General features: G+C 47.9%; 1 protein-coding gene across 1 annotated transcript in view; it reads right to left on the bottom strand.

Moving 5' to 3' along the window:
- Positions 1-2835: 2835 nt before the first annotated feature.
- LOC135916590 (arylsulfatase J-like) overlaps positions 2836-26899 on the bottom strand; it is a 92261-nt gene continuing 68197 nt past the window's right edge. Inside the window, exons 6-7 of the mRNA XM_065450024.2 lie at positions 19404-19834; positions 2836-3099 (exon numbers count right to left, since the gene is read on the bottom strand). Coding sequence (XP_065306096.2) covers positions 2971-3099; positions 19404-19834 — 560 coding nt within the window. The 3' untranslated portion in view covers positions 2836-2970. The remainder of the gene's footprint in view (positions 3100-19403; positions 19835-26899) is intronic.

Here is a 26899-nt window from a genome sequence, read left to right as displayed (position 1 = left end):
CCTTTGCTTTTCAGTCTTTGCCGTGTCGGAAAAGCACACGAGCCCTGTCAAACCTTTCACGATGCTTGTCGTTTGTGTCATCATCATAACTGCACTTCTATAGACAATAATAACGGAAATAATTTGTACTCGTCTCCATGCGAAGCAGGGGCTCACCGTCGCGGTAGGTCAGTGACTATGGTTTTGTTGAGGATGATTGTTTATTGGCATCCCCTTTAAATTTGAGCCGTGACAAATGGTCCCCTAGCCTGCTTGACTTAATTAGGTATGCTTTACTTGATTTTTATTCAAGCATTTTTGTATACATTTGCTTAGTCTTTTCCTTCTCCCAAAACTTCTTTGCCTTCCTTCTACCGCTACTTGCGCCTGTAACGGATTCGGTCGTGTTATTCTCTTCTCTGCTTCATTTCCAGCAATACTGTAAACGTCTCTTGCTTATCTCGACAGCTGAACGGTTGATGCTTCACTCCACTTTAAATCCAAGGGCTTCTGGAAGGTGTAGGTTACCTAGGGTTCTCACTGGGTGAATCCCTGCGCATTCCATTGGGATGTGCTGAGTGGTCTCCGGATTTTTGCTGCAGCATAAGCATGCCTCATCTCGTTGCGAATATTTGTTCCGCAATGTTTTTGTACTTAGGCAATCAGCTCGAGTTTCAAATGACAAGCCACCGTCTTTTGTGTTATCGTACAGATTTTCCGATCTAATTTCTTTCGATTCCTGCAGATATCCATGGTATACTTATATATCTGTGAGCCTGCTTGCCATCACTCGACCGCTATGACAAACGATGCGCCATTTATTAAGGTGCTGAAATGGGCGAATTGGAATTTCGAATCTGGAACCTACGCACTTTTTCGGGCGAAATGGTACGCCTAACATTAAATGATAGGACGGCGGAAGAATGGATTAAAGAGCGAAGTGGGTGGCTGGTATTCTAATTAGGATTAACGGGTTAATTGGATTTCGTTGGGCAGGTGACATAATGCGTAGCACACTTGGTATTAAGAGTAATACACTGGGTTCAAAGGGAAGGCAAAGACAGTCGTTGGCTGTAGAAGAAAGGTCGTTATGTAGGGTTCTATGGCGCAAAAGCACCCGGCGCTATGATGCGCCGACCAGAAATTGGTTGGCACTAGAAAGATTGCGAGAAGTGATGACATTAGGGCGTTTGCAGGCGGCAGGCTGATGAGTCTGCTGGCAAAGGACACAGGTAAGTGAAAATAGCGGGCAGGAAGTTATTGTATTGATTATCACAAGAACTTGGGTCTATATATATATATATATATATATATATATGAACCGGTAACCCATCTTTTATTTAACCATTATTACAAATAGCGCTTGTGTGTTTCAACTTCTCTGTGCTATGCACCAACTTTTTGCACTAAGCACTATGCGAGAGGTCGTAGCAACACGACGCAAACTCCGCCCTGGCAGGAAGTAAGGGGCAAAAACTTATCATCATGCCTGCGCATTTTCGCTGACGACTGCATTATCTATCGTTCTATTAACAGCTCTGATGACCACCTGATCCTCAAAAATTATCATACCCAAATTACTAATTGGTGTAACACCTGGCTAATGACTCTATATTCATCAAAATGTAAAGTGATGTCCTTCACCCGCAAACGCATTAACGTGCACTATTGCTACTGTGTTAAAAATGTCCTATTATCTCAGACTTCATCACTTAAATATCTAGGCGTAAATCTTCCAAAAAACCTCTCCTAGACTTCTCACATTACCACCATCTGTGCCAGTGCTTCTCGATCACTGGGTTACCCGCGTCTTAACCTTCAAAACTCATCAACACTTATCCGCAAACTGGCATTTCAAACATTTGTTCGCCCTCGACTTGAGGTTGCCGCTCCAGTATCGTCTCCCCACCAAAATTACTTAACAAGCTGGAATCAATCCAAAACAGAGCCGCACGTTTCATTTCCCGGGACTATGGCTACCATTCTAGCGTAAAGTAAGATTAATCTTTCACTACTTCTACTAAGTAATCATCGCGAGATAGCCCTTTTGTCATTGTTTCATAAATACGCCCACCACACAAAAAAACGCTCCCTGCATCTAGAAACGTCATTGCACACGTCACACAGATTGCACAATCATCATATTTTCACGCGCATCTATGGTAAAACAGAATCATTTAACTCGTCTGCAGTTACACGTGCCATTCGTCTCTGGATCAACCTCCCCGACAACATAGTTACGGAAACTCACCGTGAAAAATTCACGCACTCACTCAACTCGCTTAGACCTTGTTAACAATTGATATCACACTAACTGTTCTCTGTTATTTTTCCAACCTTTTTCTTGAACTGTAATATGTTTGTTACAATCTCATAGAATTGCTTTTTATTGTACTCATATACAGCTGTATGCAGCTAATACGTTTCTCTAATCTTTAGGCTGTGCACTTGGCTGATGTTTTTTTTCTTCTTCTTCTTTACCTTCATATTGTTACTTGATTTTATGTACTTACTTGATTCTATGCACCCCTTACTCAATCCCTATGTAGGGGCCTTGTAAGGCATTTTACAAATAAATAAATAGATAAATAAATAAATTCTTCGTCCTCTACAGCCATTGGGGTATTTGGATGATTGTGATCTCGACCACCCGGATATCCTCAAAGGCGGAGACTGGTGCTATATATATATATATATATATATATATATATATATATATATATATATATATACACACTAGCGGCAGTCACCGAATATCGTTTCTCCGCATGGTCTGACACAACACGACGACGGCGCAGGCTTGAAGCCTTCAACGAAGCTTTAATACGAATATATGCATCGGTTTGCCCAGGATGCAGACAGCTCGCGAGCGAACTGACAGCCTATAGTCGTGGGAACCATTGCTGAGGGGAACAAGGGGCGCTACTGTTTTCGCTGCCAGCGTCGGATTCGCTTTCGCTTCAAAAGTGCGCCTCGATTCGAGACCCGTACTCATTTCACCCACGGTGCCCAGACGCCGTCGTGGAATTCAGGACTGCCCCGAGGATCGATGGTCTCGTCTACGGGCGGCACGACGGTCTTGTTGTAGACTTCCAGTCTCTCCAACAGCATCGAGAAGAGCTGCACGCAATGACGGCGAATTAGTTTGTCGCACACGGAAACACTGCAGAGACCTGTGCTCTTGGATAAGTATATCAAAGCGCACTAATTAAAACGTGGAATAATAAAAGCGGACGCATAATTGTAGCTGAAAGCTGTAATTAGGTGCCGCAGACAGAAACTTTAGATGCCATACAATAGCATTTGATTTATATCAGAAATATGAAAGAGGCTGTGGGTAAAAGCTCTTCCTAAAAACAACTTGACAGATTTGCACGAGACACTATAGTAAACAGTGACTAAATACAAAACGCATCAGATAAGTCGAAAAAGAAGACTACAACAATATGCGTAGACTTGCACGCATCGAAGGATATAAACCTAACGTTAGAATTCGTAACTACTCAAATGAAAATGATTTATTTACATCGAGGAAAAATTATAAGATTTTTTTTGTAATTAAAGGCGGTTCGCAAATCGCCAAATTACAAGTCCGCTACAGTAGCAAAATGCCAGGCGACATGATGCAATCGTAGCAGTGTGGTAATGTTTCCACCGGGTCTTCGGAATCGACGGAATTGTTGCAAACCAGGTGAACGAAGCATTTCCGCTTATATAGAAGTTCACTGCCAAACATGCGGAAGTTACTTGTAATTCAAGAAGAGGCACAAAACAAAAATATCCCGCTTCCCTCATGTGTAGTCTGACATGCAAACCGTAGAAAAGTCTTCTAGCGATAACAGACATTTCCCAAACACATAATGAATGATCACATTTAGCAACAAAAAAAAAAAACGAGTTAGAAAAATTGACCTTTCGCACAGTTTTTCACTACCACACAAAGTGTGATCCATTTTCTCGAGTAGTTGCTGCTGCTTTTTTCGTGCACATTTAACCTCGAGTGAGGATATTTTCTTCTTCAATTTCGTTACTTTACCCTTGACGGACACCAAGTGCGAGTAGCTGTCGACTTACAGCCGCATTCTCTCGCAGCAGTTTTCACGAGGATGAAAATAATTGCGGGATGTTTACGAGTGTGTGCTGCGAATGTTTATGCTTCAGGCAGCACGGTCCCGTCTGGGTGTTTTCACTCCCTACTTCGAGCCCGCTTCCCGGAAGAACCTAGACAGGTTAAACCTTGAGAGGGCGCTAGACTCTAGTTGTCGGTGTTCGAAATCTGACAATTTCATCTTCCGTGCTAGGTGTTGTGCACGGCGGCCATTCTGAAGGGGGATGCCACCCCTGCGACATGCAGTTGTAACGCTTCACGCTACGATTCTTCGCACCTGTCAGCAGCCCAAATTGGCCTGTGTAAGCTGGAGTGAAGGTCCGTGCAACGCTACGCTTCTTTTCACCTGTCAGTCGCACAAACTGGCATGACCACGCCGGGGATCGGAGTCAGCCTGCGTTCCCTCTACTTTCCCTCTTTGTGCCCAGTGATGTGCGTGCGTTTCCGACTGGGCTCACCGAAAGGGGCAACCTGCTCACCGATAACATCGGCGCACCGAAAGGGGCAACCAGCTCACCCACGCCGGCATTGGTTCCCTGATGACATCTGGATCCTGACGCCGGATGGGTGGAAACCATGAACAAAGGCGACGCTGGCCTAAAACGCGGATTCCGACGGCTGAGGAAGAGGACGCTCGGAGACAGTGTGACTCGGACACGTTAAGACGTTACCATGGTCTGCTCCGATAGTTGGAGCCCTTTTATAATCTCAACCATGTACCTTTTTCAATATGTTCCTTTTTCTTATTTCTCCTAAGCGTTGCTAGGAACCCATTCTCCCGGCACCTGGCACGGCGCCGTCGATGGAAAGTTCGTTGGCCGTACGAACCCCCGACTTCGCAACAGTGGCAGTCAGCGGTGAGATTGATCTCACGGAACTTGGGACGTGCTGACAATCGCAACAGTATGTATGCTGGCACAAAGGCGCGGCGTTCGTGCGAGCTGGTATCTTCTAAATATTCTTGTCCTTTTCGTTTTTTACATGTTTATTGCAGAGAACTTTCAAACTGAAGATAGGTGCGCGAATATATGACTTCTAACCGCAAAGCGAACATCTCATTAATTTGATTCGGTCTGCAACATAATTTAACATGTACTACGCTGTCGGATTCTTATATCAAATAGTTGGCATTGGCTATTACAAGCAGCACAGTTGTTATATGATAATCGACCATCACGCAAGCCTCACCTGACAAGCGGATTTGTAACAAAGGCGGTATCGTTCTTCCAAATTCAAATTTGTCAACCTGAGTAGTAAATCATCATCATCATCATTATCATCATCAGCAGCAGCCTGGCTACGCCCACTGCAGGGCAACTACTACTTCTCCAACTACCCCGGTCACGTACTAATTGTGGCCATCTTGTCCCTGCAAGCTTCTTAATCTCATTCGCCCACCTAACTTTGACAATTTCCCAGTATTGATCAGCGCCTATCAAAAGGTCAATATTTTCACTTTCGCCACCCTGCGAGGCGTCTGCGACTTGGAAGCGAAATCTTGAATGTTGAGGAACTTCCAGCGCTTCCACTCGCACCCCTTTTCCGCAGTACTGGCTTCTCAGGATGTGTCGACCACATGACGCGTTTTTGTGCGTGCTATATCTGACTGGTCACCAAAAAGCTCCTCTTCCCTGTGATGATGATGATGATGATGATCATCATCATCATCATCAACCTGGTTGCGCCCACTGCAGGGCAAAGGCCTCTCCCGTACTTCTCCAACTACCCCGGTTATGTACTAATTGTGGCCACGTTGTCGCTGCAAATTTGTTAATCTCATCTGCCCACCTAACTTTCTGCCACCCCTTGCTACGCTTCCTATCCCTTTCCTTGGAACCCAGTCCGTAACTCTTAATTACCATCGGTTATCTTGCCTCCTCATTACATGTCTTGCCCATGCCCATTTCTTTTTCTTGATTTCAACTAAGATGTATGTAGTGGCGCGAAGCGCCGAATGATAAGACAAGACAATACGTTGACGGGGAACCACGGAACTGACTTGTATTCCGATCGCAATCGCTTATATATAGCTTATTTAATTGACAGCGCCCCCTATACACAACACATTCCCCTGTCATAAAAAAAGAAAGGAAAGAAAAATCAATCCACTTTCGCGCACTCACTTCACAGCACATGGCACGAACGATGCTCTTACAGTCAGGTAAGCTCATAATCTTCATATTGCGCTGACATTCTTCTTGTTCCATCTGGCCTGGTGCGTTGTGGTGCTGTGGTTCTGGTCAACTGCGACAGAGGGATAGCCTGCTGATCGGGAACCTCTAGTATAGACTCCGTTATTGTGGGCTGGGCACCATCAGAATTGTTAGCGCTTCCCTGAATCTCTTCTAGTGGCACCAGTTCAGATTGATTCTCGATGGTTGTAAGTGTATTTTGCTCCGCTATCTTCCCTATGTGAAGATCCAGGTCGCAGGAAAACCCTGAGGCTGCACTGCGTCGCGCTGTAACCGCGTTACCTAGGGCTTGTGCCTGTCCTGTCCCTACTTTACCAATAACTGTTAATTTTGATGCCTTCCATTTCGTACCGTTTGCCAGAAAAAACGAATTCGCGTCCACTCGTTTCTCCACTTGGATCGGCTAAGAAAACTTGTGTTTCGTCTTTGGTCCGCCTTGCTTTATTTTTACGAAATCTCCTGGCTCAGTGGTAGACGCTCTGGCACCTCGTTTTTTATTGGTGTACTTTTTTGTTCGTTGTTGCTGCTCCTTAACGCGCTGTTTCAATTTTTCCATGGCGACACGCGGCTCATTGAAAAATTCAATTTCTGGAAGGCCGACAACATCCAATCTTGTTCTGGGTCTTCTTCCATGCAGTAGGTAAACCGGTGACGCTCCTGTAGTTGCATGTGGGGTGGCCCTGTAAACACCCAGGTAGTCCCAGATTGCCACCTTGAGTGGTCTTCGTTCCAATACCGCAACCTGAATATATTCCTTGAGAACGCGGTTGAACCGCTCAATCTGACCATTGCATTGCGGGTAGTACAATGTTGTAAGGCAGTGCTGGATTCCCCGATCTCATAAAAACTGCCAAAACATGTCGACATAAACTGACGCCCATTGTCAGTTACAATGGTTTTCGGGTATCCTTCTCTCGCAAAAAGTTCCAAAAGCACTTTCACCACTGCCTGCGCAGTGATTGTGGACGCAAATGCCACCTCGGGCCACTTGCTGTGGTAATAAATAATAGCGATTGCAAACCTGCACTCCGGAGGGGCCCGCTCCATTGGCCCAACGATGTGGATTCGAAGCTTTTCCCACGGCTTCTCGGGCCACTTTACTGGCTCCAATGGGGCCATTATAGTTTTTGCAGATTTATCTGATGCTCTGCAGATAGCACAATTCCTAACCAGAGATTCAACATCACTGTCCATTCCCGGCCACCAGTACTTTTGCCTCAACCGTTGTTTGGTCCTTACAATGCCTGGATGCGATTCATATGCCATCATTACCAGCCTGGAAGTGAGTGCCGCTGGGGGAACGACCCATTCAGCGCGAAACAGTAGCCCCTGTATAACCGACAGTTCTTCTTGTATACGAAAAAACAACCTTAGTTTTCCAGCTAAACAGCCCTTTTCCGGCCATCTGGACATAACAGGCTGCGCCAACTCATTTAGCAATGAATCCTCAGCTGTTGCTGCTCTCAACTCAATCTTAGGGATCATGCTGGAAACCACAGCAACTACTTCCTCCACAGGTTCGTCCTCTGCAGAGGTCAAAGGTAACTTAGAAAGCACATCCGCAACGACATTAGCGTTCCCCTTTGTGTAATGTACAGTGAAGTTGTATCTCAAAAGTCTAGCACACCAGCGTTTAATACGCAGTGGTCGTCTTCCAACCCCATTTGTGGACAGCAGTGTCACCAAAGCCTGATGATCAGTTCGTAAGACAAACTTGCGGCCCCACAGATAAGCGTGCCAATGTTCGCACGCGCATAAACATGCCAGCGCCTCTCGTTCCTCGGTAGAGTAGCTGCGTTCCGTTGGAGTTTGTGTCCTCCAAGCGAATGCCACTATACGTACTTCTCCGTCGACTACCTGCTGTAGCACAGCTCCCAGTCCATATGCCGAGGCGTCAGTGGTCACTAGTACAAGCAAAGACTCGTTGAACATAGCCACCACCCCGCATGACGAGAGAATCTCCTTGATCCTGCAAAAACTCTCCTCGGTGCTCTGGTCCCTCACGAACTCCTGTCCTTTACGAAGAAGCCGTCGCAGCGGCTCCACCACCACTGCATAATTGGGAAGAAAATGAGAGTAAAAGCCTACGAGCCAAAGGAAAAACCGCAGCGAGACTACATCAGCAGGCATTTGTGCTTTAATCACAGCATTCACCTTTGACTTTAGTGGGGCAAGATCACTTGCACTCACATGGTGACCCAAAAAGGAGAGTTCCTTGACAGCGAACAAGCATTTCTGATTTAGCTGCAGCCCCACCTCAGGGATCCGGTGCAATGCCTTGCGAAGGTTACGGTTGTGCTCGTTCTTAGTCTTTCCAAATACTATAATGTCGTCGATATAAAACAACAGACCCTTGCAGCCTTTCAAGATTACTTGAATCATTCGCTGAAACGCGGCTGGTGCCGATGCGAGGCCAAAATACACTCTGTGGAACCTAAGTAAACCTTCGTGCGTAATAAACGTCGTTAATTCGCGACTCTATTCGGAAATTCCACTTGATGGTAGGCTGCAGCAAGATCCAGTTTCGAGAACCATGCTGCTCTGTTCAGCGCATGCAGTAGTTCCTCCGTGTGCGGCATAGGGAATCCAATGACTACTTCTTTCTTCGCCTCGCGCAAATCGACGCATAGACGGATAGTTCCATCTTTCTTCTGTACAACCACTATAGAAGACACCCATTCCGCAGCACTGACCTTTTCTATAATGCCTGCATCCAATAATCTTGCCTGTTCAGTCGCAACTTTCTCTCGCAGCGTCAGGAGCGAACGTCAAACCTTCGCTGCTACTTGTTTTACATCTGCGCGCCGCTTCACAGAATGTACAAAGCGTTTCGCTAATCCCAACTTATCAGCGAAAAGAAAGGAAGACTCACATAATTCAGGAGGAAGCGACTGGGGGCTGACCCTGACTTGTAGACACTCCAGTGTAGAACCGATGATATGCAACTGTAGCTGGTAGACCCCATCCAGTCCTGGTATGCCATGCATTGGGGAACAACGTAAAAGCGAAGGCAAGCCGATTGTTCCCGCGTACAACTCTGGCTGTGAACCATCCCAAGACTGGAATTTTCTTCTGTGAAAAATCCCGCAGCGTCGCTGAAGCCGCAGTCAAAGGAAACCTGTTGGCGAACTTGGCTCGATAAACGTGGTCTGGCAAAATACACACCGACGACCCAGTATCTATACTGAAGTGGCTCGTTCTCAAAAACGACGTCAACGACCTTCGTCCTACTTGTCTGACCGCCCGCACAGTGAGCACATCCTCCTCGCTAGCGCCGTCGTTTCGGACCGTCCACATGTCCCGCTGCGTCGACCTGCCACAGACCGCTCGGAAATGTCCCATCCTGCGGCACTGGGAGCAACGTTTCCCCCGTGCTTTACATTCCTGTGAATTAGCTAGCTGCCTTGTAGAGCCGCACCGGTAACACCTCCGCACCGGCGTCATTGCCGCGTCGCTGTGTGGGCTTCTGCCTTGACATACGTGCTGCACTATGTCCGTTTGTGACGGTTGTTGTGCCATTACCACCAGCCCGGATTCCGAATCTGCAAGATGCAGAATCTATCCTGCGAGCGCCCTAATTCTCCCTTCACAAGTCAAGATGCTGAGAGGTCAGGCAGCGGGATCCAGCGGAGAAGCCTCGGCGAGCCGCAAGTTTGGACGTGTCAGCGTGTGCCAGACAGCCCGGCGCCGCGCCTCCCTTTGCCTGGAGGTCACCGCGCGCGCGAACTTTGAACCGGGTGGCCAGCGCGGTCGCTGGTTGGACCCCTCGGACGACCGTCGTGTGCTGACTTTGTATTGGGCCGTTGGAGTGACAATGGTTCCTCGGGGATTATAAAAGCAGCAACGCGCAGCCTGAAAAACAGGATCCGCCAACCCACCGGGAGAGAGTGTCGCTCCCGACTGGGGTGAGAAGTGTCACGCGTTTTCGCCGGACGTCGTCGTGCGAGAACAGTCGCGTTTGTTGTGAGCACTCGGCCCCAGTGCCGACCCGTTCATGTCCTGTATGATAACCTGTATATAATGTATAAAGTCCCTTTTGTTATTCTCATCGACGCCAGGCTCGGAGTCTTCGCTACCAACGCTCTGTCACGAAACGGGTGACGAGCGCTACGGGACCACAAAGCCGTAATCGTGGTGCAGCGGTACAAGTTCGTAACACTGCTGGCACCGGTTGGATGTCGTAACACTGGTGGCACCGGTTGGAAGTTCGTAACACGGTCCTTGGTCGTAGACTGCAGCACCCTCCGCTGCCTGCTCGTACGTCTGCAGCATTTGCGCTGCCTCGGCGAGCGTACGTTTTCACCCTTTCAAGAGCAATTTCTGTCGCAACTCAGTGCTCCGTACTCCGTCAACAACCCTGACTCGCAGAGCAGCTTCCAAGAATTGCCCGAAGTCGCACGTCTTTGCGAACTTTCGGAGGGCACTGATGTACTCTCGTAACGGCGGATTCGGCAGTTGCCGACGTAACGTGAATCGACGTCGCTCGACCACTACGTTGACGGTGCTTGAGAACTGCCGCTCCAATAGGCCCAACGCCTCCGTGTAACTATCCCCTTCCCTTGCTTCCATCTTGCCTTTTCCTGCTGGTTATTTTGCTTGCCGCCGGCCCGGCTTCTGTCGTGTATTACGTTCGTGCCGGCTCTAGGCCCAATGTGCGAAAAACACGTTGTCCCTCGGCCCAAAGACATTGCAGCAGAATGGCCTTTTTCCGTACTGGCAGTCGCGCGTCCATCCCCGTCGCCTCAAGGAAATTTGTGAAATCATCGCGCCACTGTTCCCATGGAATTGTCGTATCTCCAGGAGTCTCCAGGAAAGGCGGTAATGGCGGTAGTCCGTACGCTGCCATCTCGTAGGTGACGCCCCTTGGAACAGCACGAAGCCAGGTAAGGAAATACAGTTCGTCGCTAGCTCGCTAGCTTCGCTGACTGCGCCAGATTGTAGTGGCGCGAAGCGCCGAATGATAAGACCAGAGTATACATTGACGGGGAACCACGGCACTGGCTTTTATTCCGATGGCAATCGCTTATATATAGCTGATTTATTTGACAGCGCCCCCTATGCACAACAATGTCGTTAACTCGCGTTTATTTCCTCACCCAATGTACTCTTTTCTTATCCCGTAACATTACACCCTTGATTCTTCTTTTCATAGCTCGTTGCGTCGTCCTCAATTTAAGTAGAACACTTTTCCTAAGCTTCCAGGTTTCTGCCCCATGCGTGAGTACTGGTAAGACACAGCTGTTATACACTTTTCTCTTGAGGGATAATGGTGACCTGCTGTTCATGATCTGAGAATGCCTGCCAAACAGACCTCAGCTCATTCTTATTCTTCTGATTATTTCCGTCTCATGTTAAGGATCCGCGGTTACTACCTGCCCTAAGTAGATGTATTCGCTTACCCCTTCCATTGCCTCGCTACCTATCGTAAACTGCTGTTCTACTCCGAGACTGTTAAACGTTACTTTAGTTTTCTGCAGATTAATTTTTAGACCCACCCTTCTGCTTTGCCTCTCCAGGTCAGTGAGCATGCATTGCAATTGGTACCCTGACTTACTAAGCAAGGTAATATCATCAGCGAATCGCAAGTTACTAAGGTATTCTGTATTAGGTCTTATCCCCAATTCTTCCCAATCCAGGTCTCTGAATACCTCCTGTAAACACACTGTGAATAGCATTGGAGAGATCGTATCTCCCTGCCTGACGCCTTTCTTTATTGGGATTTTGTTGCTTTCTTTATCGAGGACTACGGTGACTGTGGAGCCGCCATAGATATCTTTCAGTAATGTTAGATACAGCTCGTCTACACCTGGATTCCGTAATGCCTCCATGACTGCTGAGGTTTCGACTGAATCAAACGCTTTCTCGTAATCAATGAAAGCTATATGTAAGGCTTGGTTATATTCCGCACATTTATCTATCACCTGATTGAGAGTGGGAACGCGGTCTATTGTTGAGTAGCCTTTACGGAATCCTGCCTGATTCTTTGGCTGGCAGAAGTCTAAGGTGTTCTTGATTCTATTTGCGATTACCCTAGTAAATGTTTTGTAGGCAACGGCCAGTAAGCTGATCGGTCTATAACTTTTCAAGTCTGGCGTCCCCTTTCTTATGGATTAGAATTATGTTAGCGTTCTTCCAACATTCCGGTACGCTTGAGGTCATGAGGCATTGCGTATACAGGGTGGCCAGTTTTTCTGGAACAATCTGCCCACCATCCTTCAACAAATCTGTTTTCACCTGATCTTAACCAGCTGCCTTCCCCCTTCGCATAGCTGTCAAGACTTTCTTTACTTCTTCCGGCGTTACTGTGGGATTTCAAATTCTTCTAGACTATTCTCTCTTCTATTATCGTCGTGGGTGCCAGTTGTACTGTATAAATCTCTATAGAACTCCTCAGTCACTTGAACTATCTCATTAATATTAGTAATGATATTCCCGACTTTGTCTCTTAACGCATACATCTTATTCTTGGCTATTCTTAGTTTCTTCTTCACTGCTTTAAGGCTCCCTCCGTTCCTGAGAGGCTTTCATAGCAAGTCCCCCCTGGCCTTTTCTTTTTGTTTTACTTTTCCTTCTGTAAGTGATAGCAAGATTTCTGTGGAGCTGTGCGCGGTCCTACTGTGAAACGGCAATAATTTATTGTTGGCATAACTGTTTTCATCATGTGTAAGAAAAACCGTGTCCCAGTTCTTTGGTTTTGTGTATTTGTGTTTTACCATGTGCATGTAAACTTCCCTACGCTAGATGGTAGAAACAGAAGACTGTTGGATTTGCACGTGCAAAAATTAAAATGCGCTTTTATTGTGCGTTGACTACGCACCTAGGCTGCATCACTCAGCCCATACTAGCTTTACAGAACAAATGTATATAACAACAGTCGAGAAGGGAAGAACAATAATAAATTCGTTTGAACAACATACAAGACGAAATGCCACTAATACCCGTTGCTACGGCGACGAGCGGCGATTCGCACCAGGCAGTTTTTCAAGTGAGCAACTTTCTATTGCGTTTTCACCCATTTTCTAGGTAAGGTTTACACAAGCGATACAAAGGCGCTCGTGCAACCAAGTTGCGCGGCGTGTTCGTCGTCGAGCGTATATCGAGGGCACACATGGCACGTGCCCACCCGTATGCCCCACTCAGTCACGTACCCAGGAATTTTTGTCGGGGGGGGGGGGGGGGGCCCACCACCTCAATCATCATCATCATCATCGTCGTCGTCTTCGTCACCACCACCACCACCATCATCATCATCATCATCAGACTGTTTTTATGTCCACTGCAGGACGAAGGCGTCTCCCTTCGATCTCCAATTACCCCTGCCCGGCGCCAACCGATTCCAACTAGCGCCCGCGAATTTCCTAATTGCATCGCTCCACCTAGTGTTTTGTCGTCCTCGATTGCGTTTCCCTTCTCTTGGTACCCATTCTGTAACCCTAATGGTCCAACGGTTATCTCACCGGCGCATTACATGACCTGCCCAGCTACATTGTTTCCTCTTGATGTCAATTAGAATATCGTCTATACCCGCTCGCTCTCTGATCCAAACCACTCTCTTTCTCTCTTAACGTTATGCCTAGCAATCTTCGTTCGATCGCTCTTTGCATGGTCCTTAACTTTCTCTCAAGTCTCTGCCCCATATGCACTGGCGAAATGCACTGGCAAATGCATTGGCACTGAACATATTGCACTGGCAAAATGCACTGATTGCACACCTTACTTTTCAATAATAATGGTTTTGGTGAAATAAAAATAGCTTTGGTGAAATTGTGTCTCCCTGTCTGACCCCTTTCTCTATAGGTATCTCCGTGTTTTTCTTGCGTAGAATTAAGGTAGCTGTAGAACCTGTGTAGATATTCTAACGCGAAAGACGAGTCAGTAAGAAGAGAAAATATTTACAGATTATATTTACAACAACGGTTGCAGCGCTGACCGGTTAGATTCACAGCGCGAGCCCAGTTCGTTCTCCCTCCTCTTTTCCGGAGTGATGGCGCCTACGCGCCTCGTTCAAACAAACAAATACCTCACGCATGTGGCAATATTTTCCAAGCTTTTACGTAAGCGTTCTGCACTCCTTGATTAGGTAGTGCCTCTACGATTGCTGGTATCTGTGCTGAATCAAATACCTTTTCGTAATCTATATAAGCCACATAGAGAGGCTTATTGTACTCTGCAGATTTCGCGATAACTTGATTGATGACATGGATGTGATCCATTGTAAAGTATCTCTTCCTGAAGCCAGCCTGTTCCCTTGGTTGACAAAATCCAGTGGTAACCTTATTCTATTGGAGATTATTTTGGCAAATATTTTATATAATACTGGGAGGAAGCTAATGGTCCCATAATTGTTCCATTCTTTAACGTCTCCTTTTTTTTTGTGTGTGGATGAGTATGTCTGCATTCTTCCAGTTTTCTGGGACCCTTGCAGTCGAAAGACACTTCGTATAAAGAGCCGCCAGTTTTCCAAGCAATATGTCTCCTCCATCTTTGATTAAATCGACTGTTATTCCACCTTATCCTCCCGCTCTTCATCGTTTCATGTCTTGCAGGGCCCTTCTGACCTCATCGCTAGTTATATAGGAGACAGGCACGTACCCAGGATTTTTTTTCGGGGGGGGCCCACCACTTCCATCATCATCATCATCATCATCATCATCATCATCATCATCATCATCATCATCATCAGCCTGTTTTATGTCCACTGCAGGACGAAGGCCTCTCCCTGCGATCTCCAATTACCCCTGTCCTGCGCCAACCGATTCCAACTAGCACCCGCGAATTTCCTAATTTCATCGCTCCACCTAGTGTTTTGTCGTCCTCGATTGCGTTTCCCTTCTCTTGGTACCTATTCTGTAACCCTAATGGTCCTACTGTTCTCTAACCGGCGCATTACATGACCTACCCAGCTACATTTTTTCCTCTTGATGTCAATTAGAATATCGTCTATAGCCGTTCGATCTCTGATCCAAACCACTATCTTGTTCTCTTAACGTTATGCCTAGCAATCTTCGTTCGATCGCTCTTTGCGTGGTCCTTAACTTGCTCTCAACTCTCTGCCCCATATGCACTGGCAAAATGCACTGGGAAATGCACTGGCAAATGCATTGGCACTGGACATATTGCACTGGCAAAATGCACTGATTGCACACCTTACTTTTCAATAATAATGGTAAGCTTTCAGTCAGGAGCTGGAAACGTCTGCCGTATGCGATCCAACCTATTTTTATTCTTCTGTGAATTTCCTTCTCATGATCAGGGTTCCCTCTGATTAATTGACCTAGGTAGACGTACTCCTTCACAGTCTCTAGTGGCCGACTGGCCATCCTGATCTTTTGTTCCTTTGCCCGGCTATTTATCATTATCTTCAGCTTCTGCATAATAATATTCAACCCCACTCTTACACTCTCTCTGTTAAGGTCTCCAATGATTTGTTGTAACTCGTCTGCATTGTTGTTGAATAGAACAATGTCATCGGCAAGCCGAAGGTTGCTCAGATATTTGCCGTCGATCTTTACTCCTAAGCCTTCCCAGTTTACTAGCTTGAATTCTTCTACGCACGCAGAAAATAGCTTTGGAAAAATTGTGTCTCCCTCTCTGACCCCTTTCTCTATAGGTATGTCCCTGCTTTCCTTGTGTAGAATTAAGGTAGCTGTAGAACCTCGTAGATATTCTAACGCGAAAGACGAGTCAGTAAGACGAGAAACTATTTACAGATTATACTTACAACGACGGTTGCAGCGCTGACCGGTTAGATTCACAGCGCGAGCTCAGTTCGTTCTTCCTTCTCTTTTCTGGAGTTATGGCGCCCACGCACCTCGTTCAAACAAACGGATACCTCACGCATGTAGCAATATTTTCCAAGCTTTTTCCGTAAGCGTTCTGTACTCGTTGATTACGTAGTGTCTCTATGATTGCTGGTATCTCTACTGAATCAAATGCTTTTTCGTAATTTATAAAAGCCACATAGAGAGGCTTATTGTACTCTGCCGATTTCGCGATAACCTGGTTGATGACATGGATGTGATCCATTGTAAAGTATCTCTTCCTGAAGCCAGCCTGTTCCCTTGGTTGACAAAATCTAGTGTTAACCTTATTCTATTGGAGATTATTTTGGTAAATATTTTATATAATACTGGGAGCAAGGTAATGGTCCCATAATTGTTCAATTCTTTAACGTCTCCTTTTTTTGTGGATTAGTATAATGTCTGCATTCTTCCAGTTTTCTGGGACCCTTGCAGTCGATAGACACTTCGTGTAAAGAGCCGCCAGTTTTCCAAGCATAATGTCTCCTCCATCTTTGATTAAATCGACTGTTGTTCCTCCTTATCCTGCCGCTCTTCATCGTTTCATGTCTTGCAGTGCCCTTCTGACCTCATCGCTAGTTATAGGAGAGTTTCTGTATCCTGTTCATTACTGTTCCTAAGTGAACTATCGTGACTCCTCTGGGTACTGTATACAAGTCAGCTTAGAATTTTTCCGCTGCTTTTACTATATGTTCGAGATTGCTGATGATATTATCCTTCTTATCTTTTAGTGCATACATCATGGTTTGTCCTATTCCAGGTTTCTTTTTTACTGATTTCAGGCTGCGTTCGTTTTTTACGGCTTCTTCAGTCTTTCCCATGTTACAGTTTCGAATATCAGTTATTTTCGCCTTGTTGATCAGTTTTGACAGTTCCGCGAATTGCGTAACGCTGTGCGGCCGCCAGTCCCATACAACCGCGTAGAGCGCAGGACTCTGCGATTATAGACGTACTGCGCTCACTGCGAAAGGTTAGAAAAACACCCACATAAGCACAGCAGAGAAGTGGCTACGTGAGGTGGTTCGACCGATAACTGTAGAAGCGTCATTCAAAACAAGTAATCATTCTCCACTTCCGGCGGCCTCTTCTCTGCTTTCTTTTTAAATAAAAAGATGTTGATCCATAAATATTCTCATAAACAACGGTTACCTTTTTTATTATTCGCTTTTGCTTGTAGTTTGGTTGTTGCCTTGGCTCTTCCTTAGTAGATCGCTTAATTTCTCAACTCCTTGCGATTTTTGTTTCCAGTTGCCAATTTTGCACGAAAAGTGCTATACAGTTAGGGAAAAAGAGACCAGGTAACGGGCGACAGTCATCTTGCTTATGGGTTTAAGGGTTATTGCCAGGTTTCATGATCGACGCTCTTTCACATTATTTTATTTCCCACCTTATCTAACCCATATCACGTGTGTATGGTTCCGGGCATCTGCCAGCGTCGCGGCGAGCCGTAACTCAAGGAAATAATGAAGCAAAGGGAAAAGTTAAACGTAATTGGCGTTTTCTCCCGCCGCAACTCGTTCCATGAGAGTACAGACCAGCTGAGTAACAGCCGCATCCCTCTCATGGTCCCAGGATCAGCCTAAACAGACAAGGTTGAACTAACAAAAGCAACAGCTATGCGCGTGACGGTTGGCTAGATGGTGACAACTGAACGCATCTCGAGTTAATCACGCGGGTGCGGAATCTACGAGAAAACTGTCCTTCACATTACAAGAGATGCCGATAACTACCGCCATCTAAAAGGAGTGAAAAAGGAAGCATAATGCTGACCGATGAACAGCTGCGAAGTCTCAACATTGATCTGGCGGCGCTTTAGGAATGTGTGAGGAGTGGAGGCGTGGGTGGGGAGGGGGGGGGGTATGCCACATGATTTCGGGGGGGGCCCGGGCCCCCCCGGGCCCCCCCCCCCTGGGTACGTGCCTGATAGGAGAGTTTCTGTATCCTGTTCATTACTGTTTCTAAGTGAACTATCGTGACTCCTGTGGGTACTGTATACAGGTCAGCTTAGAATTTTTCCGCTGTTTTTACTATATCTTCGAGATTGCTGATGATATTATCCTTCTTATCTTTTAGTGCATACATCGTGGTTTGTCCTATGCCAGGTTTTTTTTTTTACTGATTTCAGGCTGCGTTCATTTTTTACGGCTTCTTCAGTCTTTCTCATGTTATAGTTTCGAATATCAGTTATTTTCGCCTTGTTGATCAGTTTTGACAGTTTGACAGTTTGTGCGGCCGCCAGTCCCATACAACCGCGTAGAGCGCAGGACACTGCGATTCTAGACGTACAGCGGTCACTGCGAAAGGTTAGAAAAACACCCACATAAGCACAGCAGAGAAGTGGCTACGTGAGGCGGTTCAACCGATAACTGTAGAAGCGTCATTCAAAACAAGTAATTGTTCTCCACTTCCGGCGGCGTTTTCTCTGTTTCCTTTTTAAATAAAAAGATGTTGATCCACAAATAGTCTCATAAGCAATGGTTAACTTTTTTATTATTCGCTTTTGCTTGCAGTTTGGTTGATGCCTTGGCTCTCTCCCTTAGTAGATCGCTTAATTTCTCAACTCCTTGCGATTTTTGTTTCCAGTTGCCAATTTTGCACGAAAAGTGCTATACAGTTAGGGAAAAACAGACTAGGTAACAGGCGACAGTCATCTTGCTTATGGGTTTAAGGATTATTGCAGGGTTGCATGATGGACGCTCTTTCACATTATTTTATTTCCCACCTTATCTAACCCATATCACGTGTATATGGTTCCGGGCATCTGCCAGCGTCGCAGCGAGTCGTAACTCAAGGAAACAATGAAGCAAAGGGATAAGTTAAACGCAATTGGCGTTTTCTCCGGCCGCAACTCGTTCCATGAGAGTACAGACCAGCTGTGTAACAGCTGCATCCCTCTCCTGGTCCCAGGATCAGCCTAAACAAAGAAGGTTGAACTAACAAAAGCAACAACTATGGGCGTGACGGTTGAATAGATGGTGACAACTGAACGCATCTCGAGTTAATCGCGTGGGTGCGGAATCTACGAGAAAACTGTCCTTCACATTACAAGAGATGCCGATAACTACCACCATCTAAAAGCAGTGAAAAAGGCAGCATAATGCTGACCGATGAACAGCTGCGAAGTCTCAACATTGATCTGGCGGCGCTTTAGGAATGTGTGAGAAGTGGTGGCGTGGGTGGGGAGGGGGAGGGGGGGGGGTATGCCACTTGATTTCGGGCCCCCCCGGGGCCCCCCCCCCCCCCTGGGTACGTGCCTGGCCCCACTCGCTCGGCCCTTCTCCGGTCAAGTGTGTGCCATCCAAACCTTCTCGGTTTGGCACTTACTTTCGGTTGTTCTTCGGCCAAGTTTTTCAGCTCGCACGGATCTTGCGCGATGTCGAACAGGTAGCGATTGCCACCCGCCGCGAAGTTATCGGCGGCGGCGTCTGCGCACGTGATCGTCGCTTCTCGCCTCCACTGGCTGGCGTGCTCGAAGACGTCCTCCTTCCCGTACAGGCGTCTGAGCACGGCTGCCGCACTTGAATTGCGCATCAGGGGGTCCAGGTCATCGTAGGGGCGGCTCCCTCCTGGTATCTCGAAGTGTTCGTCCATGTCGCCGAAGTCTCCCAGGACCAGCTTCCAGTTCCTGTAGCGTAGCGCCGATTGGCCCGCCTGCCGGTCGATGTTGATCTCCGACCGCGGCGAAGCCTCTCCCGTGGTGAGCGCCCGCCACATGTCGAAGCCGTCCAGCGGTGTCAGGCGCTCCACGTCACCCCCTGTCCGAGGACAAAAATTGCGAGTGCTATGTGCATGTCCACTTTATTGGATCACATCTTAAACCGTGTGTCGAGTCCATGGTGACCTGTAAAAAAGCTATAGCTTCATTTGTTTTGTTCATTCACATACACTTACATATCACCTAAGCAGGCGTTACAGTAGAGGAAATTGACAATTAACCCCCACGGTGCACCATATAGTTGTGAATTATGCACCACAAAATGTTCACCATGCAAAAAGAAAGAGAGAAAACGAAAAGTAGTTTCGCCCGAACAACGAAGCACTCACACCGATAGCAAGGTCGCGTTGCGGTTCCAGCCCTCAGAGGTTGTCCTAAGTGTACATGCATACATCAGACGCTGGTGCACGAATATTTCTTACACCCTTAACAGCTTCAACGCGCCACGTAGGGCGTTTAATATCAGCGCACAGGCGCCACTACACCGCCTGGAATGAGCTGCGCCAGTGAGATTGTGAGTGCTTGGATTGTTTTGCTCTTTTGAATGGTCTTAGGAGACTTAAGAGAACAGCTATGCGCTGTGAATTAAGTGTTTTATAACTTTATTCTACGCTCTGCTAGTCTAAAGAAATGAATAATTCAACGAAGAAGGTAAGACCTGACACACGGAACTATCCTGGTTGAATGGCATAGCATCTATTTTCATATACGGCACAGATAAGCAAATAACATACGAATGCATATTGACGAAGCGTGACCGCGTTAATTTGCGTGGAGTGTCCATATACTGACTATCACAATAAAAGACTAGAGTGAACACAGAGAAAGTTCTGTAACCAGGATTTCCCAGTGGAATGAATAAACAAGAGCGCATGAGATACGAACCGCACAGCAGCAGTGAGGTTTCGCGAATCAAACATTGGGATTGCACCGAAAACCATATGCTGCTGTTGTACTCGAAGCTGCGCGGGTTCCGTCAGGCCGACTACCCAGATCGCGCCCATCAGATAGTGCATGTTAGCGACAGAGAAAGATAGAGAGAGATCTTTTCTGTCTCGCGACTTTTCCATTTAATAGACAGGCAAGTGTGTCTTAAGCGGAAAAGGCGCAGGAAACGAACTTCAAAAATAAAGACGGAAGAGAGAACACGTGCACCAACTACACTAGTGAGCGCTTACCGAAACGTGCAAGGAAGTATACGGCAATCATACATCGAAGGAATAGTATGCAAGCACCATTGAGGCGCCACCACTAATCGCTCCCTCTCTCTCAAAAACGGTTGAAAGTAACCGAGACAGTAGGACTGAAACCAGTTAAACATTTCACGCGGTTAACATTCCCTGTTGTAGCGACCGTCCGTCACTTCGTAGTCCCCACCATCAAGTCATTGTGCCTTGGCCCGGAAATCCAGTTTGCCTCGTCGTGGGGTCACTGCCCCCTTCTCTTTCTTGGAACCGAAGTTGCTGCACGACTGGGGTGCCACCACTGCCACTCTGCAAACCTGCTTTTACTTTTGAATAAAGCCAGTTGATTCTCCGTTCTCGACCTGTCAAAACGTGTATTACTTGACTCAGCTAAACCGATCTCCCAGCAAGCGGTGACCCAGGACATTTCCTTTTTTTTTTATCGAGCGCTGCCGTGGACGACACTGCTCATACTGCGGCTGACAGAGAAGACACCACGATTACGTATCCTGTCATCGCCGCAGAACTTCAGCTTCCCAGCTTTTGGCCCAAGAATCCCCGACTATGCATGTAGACGCCTGTTTTCAACTCCAGCGCATCACTTCAGACAGCAAGGTACCTGCACCTCATCGCCAAGCTACCCTCCGACATCGATGGCGCCATGGACGACTTGCTAGCGGGCACGTTTTCGGCCCCAGCCCAAAACGCATGGTCCTGCGGCGCCTCGAGCCATCACAACAGAGTAAGCGCCCACAGCTCCTCTCCGAAGAACTGGGCGGCCAATGACCGTGACAACTCCTGCACCGATTGCGTCAGTCACTGGATGAGCACTCCACAAACAAGAGCCAGCTTCTAATTTTGCGCGAGCTGTTCTTGCAACGCCTTCCCCATTCCACACGAATGGTACAGGCAAGTTCTCACAAGACGAATCTCGATCGGCTAGCTGCACTCGCTCACCGCATATGCGACTGCTCCTCTGCGTCACAGCTAACCATCGCCGCTGCGTCAGAGCCAGGATACCGACTATCAAGTCTGGAGGAAGCGGTCGACCTGCTTTCCAGAGCACTGGAGAAGCTGACGACGGGTGGCAACACTGACGACCAACTTCGGCTCAACCATTCGCCTTCACAGTCTCGCAGCGCTCCTAGCGACTCCCCACGGCAGTTGTGCTGGTACCACCGTCGCTTTCGCGAACAAGCAAGTCGCTGCACCCAGCCCTGTTCATGGACGGCAAACTCCCCGGCCAGTCGTTAACAGTGGCATGCGACATGGGTCCTCGAGCAAGTCGCCTATTCTTCGTGGTCGACCGCATCTCACGGCTACCTGGCCCTTCGTCGACAACGGAGCCAAGTTCTCTGTCGTTCCCGTCACTGCCTTAAATAGCCAACGCCACAAGTCCACACCCACGCTCCACGCTTTGAACAAGAAACCAGTCAATAACACTAGACATAGCACTCTGCCGCTTGCACAGATGGTTGTTCGTGATGCCGAGGTTAGCTTTGCCACAATGGGAGCGCACTTCATCAGCCATTTCAACCTAAATGTGAGTGTTCGCGTTCAGTGCCTTAAGCGTCCGATCCCTCGATTTACTTGCCCTGCAGTCCAACCTCGCCTCTTCTCGCAGCTGTACGTTTCGGGTGGTCTAAACGTACGACAACATACTTGCTGAGTGCCCGCAACTTGCGAAGCCCCGAAACTATTCGCTGCCAGTGAAACACAAGATGAGGCATTATATCACCACCACCAGCCCACCTGTCACGGCGCGGCCACCGAGGCTTGCTGGACGGAGGTTTGAAGTCACCTGCCGTGAGTTCGAACTCATGCTTCAGCTCGGCGTTATTCGTCCATCCTCGAGCAATTGGTCTTCTCCTCTCCATCTGGTTCCAAAGTAGGAAAATGGTGACTGGCGGCTTTGTGGTGATAACTGAGCTTTGAATACCGCCACTACTCCGGATTAATATCCCCTTCCGCGCATAGAAGACTTCTGCGCCCGTCTCGCAGGAATCAAAATATACAGCAAGATCGGTTTGATAAGCGCGTACCACCAAATAGCTGTCGAGCCCAGCGACACACCGAAAACAGCAATCACTACTTGATTTGGCCTATTTGAGTTTGTCCGTATGCTTTACGGTGTGAAGGATGTGGCGCAAACTTTTTAAAGGTTCATGGACGAGGTTACGCACGTAGTTCCGTTCATTTTCGTCTACCTTGACATTCTGGTTGCAAGTTTCACAGACGAAGAGCACAATGAACACTTTCGCCTTCTCTTAGAGTGGGTGAATGAACGGTCTAAAGCCCCACAAATGCATTTTCGGAGTTTAAGTCTTGGATTTTCTCGGCCATAGCATTTCACCCCAAGGGATCAAGCCACTGGAATCACGGGTGCGGGCAAACGAGGAATTCCCCTTTCCAACTTCTTTCCGAACGTTGCACGAGTTTCTCGGGCTCTTAAATTTTCACAAGCGTGTCATACCATCCTGTGTACAAATTCTTCAGCCGCTTACCGAGCTGCTGCTTCGCGAGCAAAAAAAAAAACGCACACCTTCCTTTGGGAGCACGAACACTCCTTCCAGGAAGCCACAACGCCGTTGGCGACTGCAGTGCTGCTGCTTCATCCATTGCCCGATGCGCCAACTCGCCTACGGTAGACGCATCGACCCCGGTAGCGGATGCAGTACTGCAGCAGCACGATGGCACAGACTGGAGGCCACTGAGCTTTTCCTCAAAGCGCCTCAAAACTGCAAAAGCTGGCTGCACCACCTTCGGGAAGGAGATGTTGGCCATCTGTTGCACTGTCAAGCATTACCGTTTTTTCTTGAAGGCTGTAGCTTTTACATCCTAACCGACTACAAGGCATTAATATTTGCTTTCAAGAACAACAGTTCCTCGTACTCAGAACATGAGCTTCGGCAACATTGCTTTATCTCAGAATTTTCTACGGAAGTCCGCCATATCTCTGGGACCAAAAATCAGGCTGCTGACGCACTGTAGCGGTTCGGCGCTGTGCACGATGGCCCTGTGGATTTCCAAGGTTCGCCTCCGCTCAGCAAAACGACCTCGAACTGCGTCAATTTCGGGTATAAGGCTCGTCGCTCCAGCTTGCGGAGGTGCCACTTTCCTACACAATAACACTAGTCACGTGCGACAAATCATAGGCAGCTCCTCGCCCGTTGTGCCCCATCAACTTCGGCTGCCACTATTCGATAAACTGAACGGGAAAAACCATCCCGGCATCACAGTGACACAGAGGCTTATCACAGACAGCTTGATCTGGCCACGGATCAACAAGATGTTCGAAGCAGGGCAAGAAGCTCCCAAGCCTGTCAAGGCCATGAAAGTGACCCGACACACGCGTTCAGCGGTGCAGCCGTTTCAACCACCAGAAAGCGGTCCTAACTGCCACTTGTATTTAGACTTGGTGCGGCCTCTTCCGCCTTGTCAAGGTTTTAGGTACCTCTCCACGTGTGTCGACCGGTACTCGAAGGGACCTGAGGCGATGCCTCTACAAGACATCACGGCCGCCACGGTGGCGGAAGCATTTGTTGCAACGTGGGTGTCGCGGTACGGTGGCCCTCTGCGCATAACTACTGACCGAGGCCGACAATTACAATTCTCGCTTTTTTCTGCCCTGGGGAAACTGCTCGGCACGCGCCTTCATACCACCGCAGCTTACCACCCACAGAGCAACGGCATGGTCGAGCGTCTCCACCGACAACTTAAGGCGTCATTAACGGCCAAGCTCAACAGACAGCACTGGGTGGGTACTACTGGGGCTGCGAGCAACTGTCAATGATGACTTTGGAGTCAGTGCAGCCGAGATGCTCTATGGGTCAGAAGTCCGCGTTCCAGGCGAGTTTTTCGGCATCCAGCGAGGAATTCCGCCAGCGGCCGCGCAGCACATAGAGAGGGTATACATTCCTGGCTCGAACAGCTTCGACCTACACCCCCACGTATGGCCCGCGGGCAGCCTGTGTTCCGTTTCGCGACGATTGACACAACCACGCACGGCTTTCTGCGGCGCGACTCAATCAAGACACCATTGACTTCTTCCTATGAATGCCCCTTTACTGTGATTTCGCGTTCAGAAAAAACCTTGAAGAATGACGTTCGCGACAAGGAGGCGACAGTGTCGAGCGACCGCGTGGAACAAGCCTATCCTGAACAATGACTCTTCATCCCTTCCGCTATTCACACCTAAGCCTCCGGCATTCTATGGGGGTGGGGTGGGGCTTGTAGCGACCATCCGTCACTTCGTTGCCCCGCCAATTGGGGTCGTTGTCCCTCGCTTCGGAAATCCAGTTTGCCCCGTCGCGGGGGTCATTGCCCCCTGCTCTTTCATGAAACCGAAGTGGCTGCCTGACTTGGGCGCCATTGCTGCCACTCGGCAAATATCTGCTTTTACTTTTGAATAAAGCCACACTACTCTCCGTTCTCAAGCAATCAAAACCTGTATTTCTTGCTTCCGCGAAACCGAGCTCCCAACACTGTCATTCAGCGCTTCCCATGACGGACAAGTTACTCGCTCATGGATCTGATAGCATTTGTACGATGCGCGATTTGCATTTCCGTGCAAGAATCTCGTTCAGAGTCACAGGAATGAAGTTCAGGTAAATCCTTCATTCCCATAATATCTCAAGTGTCAGAGTAGATTCCCGTGGAAATACTGGACGAGGCTTCCAAGCGCTGGTTTCTGCATGAGGCGCCTGCGGTGAACTGCTACGCCATCACTGTGTAATTGGGAGCCCATGTGAACTAGCTTCGTTCAACGCCATGTGGCGGGCTTACGCGTGCTATGGTTGCAATTCCTCGCTTTTGCGTGCTGCGCAAGCGACTTTGTGACTCAATCTAACGGGAATTTATTGCTAAAGTGCGACATGGTAACCACACTATTCTAGAAGTTAGTGGTTTCGCCATTAGGGTAGCAAGATGGGGTAAATGGCGATATTACGGCGGTAAACGCGGTTTCGCTGCGATATTATATCGCAGGCGTGACATGCTCTAACTGACCTTGTGGAGCCTCGGGCAAGAAAGTTCAACTCAACATAGAAGAGCGAGAGAGATAACTTTATTTGGAATCCGGCGATCGCGCGACCCGGGCCTGGGGCCGCCTAGATGGACTCTGGGAGCTGAGTTCTCAGCTGAGCAGCGCGGCCGACCACCGCGCCCGTAGATTTTCGGGGGAGACTGCCATTTTATCTCGATATATTTTACATCCCTCCAAAATGTGTTGAAGGGTGGCTCCAGCATGCTTGCATAGCTTGCATACATCACTCTTGTATATCGGGGTAGAAAGCTTTTAGTTGCACGGGACTCGTATAAGTTTCTGTTTGTAATCCCCTACAAGTAACGGACTCAGCTCTGTTCAGTTTTGTGTGAGGCGGTGGTAATAATCGCCTCCAATTTTGATAGAGTTTGCTAATATCACTAAATCTTGTTATTCTTTGTTTTTCTCTCCCGATGTCCTCCTTCGCGTTCTCCTGACCGATGGAAGCTCAGCTCGGCGTGCAAGACCTCGAGCTTCGCAGTGTGCTACCTCGTTGAGGTTGATCGCATGAATGCCTGGAGTCGTATGCGCTGAGGACCAGACCAATTGCCTGCCGTTCTTCTCTGTGTTGGACAATTTCACTTTATTGACTCCGATGATGTGCCATTCTACAGGAGAGATCCTACCTTTTGCATAATTTCTAATGGTCGCCTAAGAATCACTACTTATGTATTGAGCATTCGTGGAGACCAATGCTAGCGCAATGGCTACCTCCTCTGCGGTCTTAGAATGTTTGGTATTAACTGACACGCTTCTAAGAAGTTTTTAGGTGTGATCTACGACAACTGCCACGTAGATATTTCTGTGCGGGTATTCAGGCGCGTCTACGAACGTTGCTGTGCCGTCTGACCCAAAGCTTCGGAGCATTTTCTCTGCT

This window comes from Dermacentor albipictus, chromosome 2, assembly GCF_038994185.2.
Source record: "Dermacentor albipictus isolate Rhodes 1998 colony chromosome 2, USDA_Dalb.pri_finalv2, whole genome shotgun sequence".
In the NCBI taxonomy this organism is placed as follows: domain Eukaryota; kingdom Metazoa; phylum Arthropoda; class Arachnida; order Ixodida; family Ixodidae; genus Dermacentor; species Dermacentor albipictus.
The sequence above is the reverse complement of the archived record's forward strand: the minus strand, read 5'-3'. Positions and strand labels throughout refer to the sequence as shown.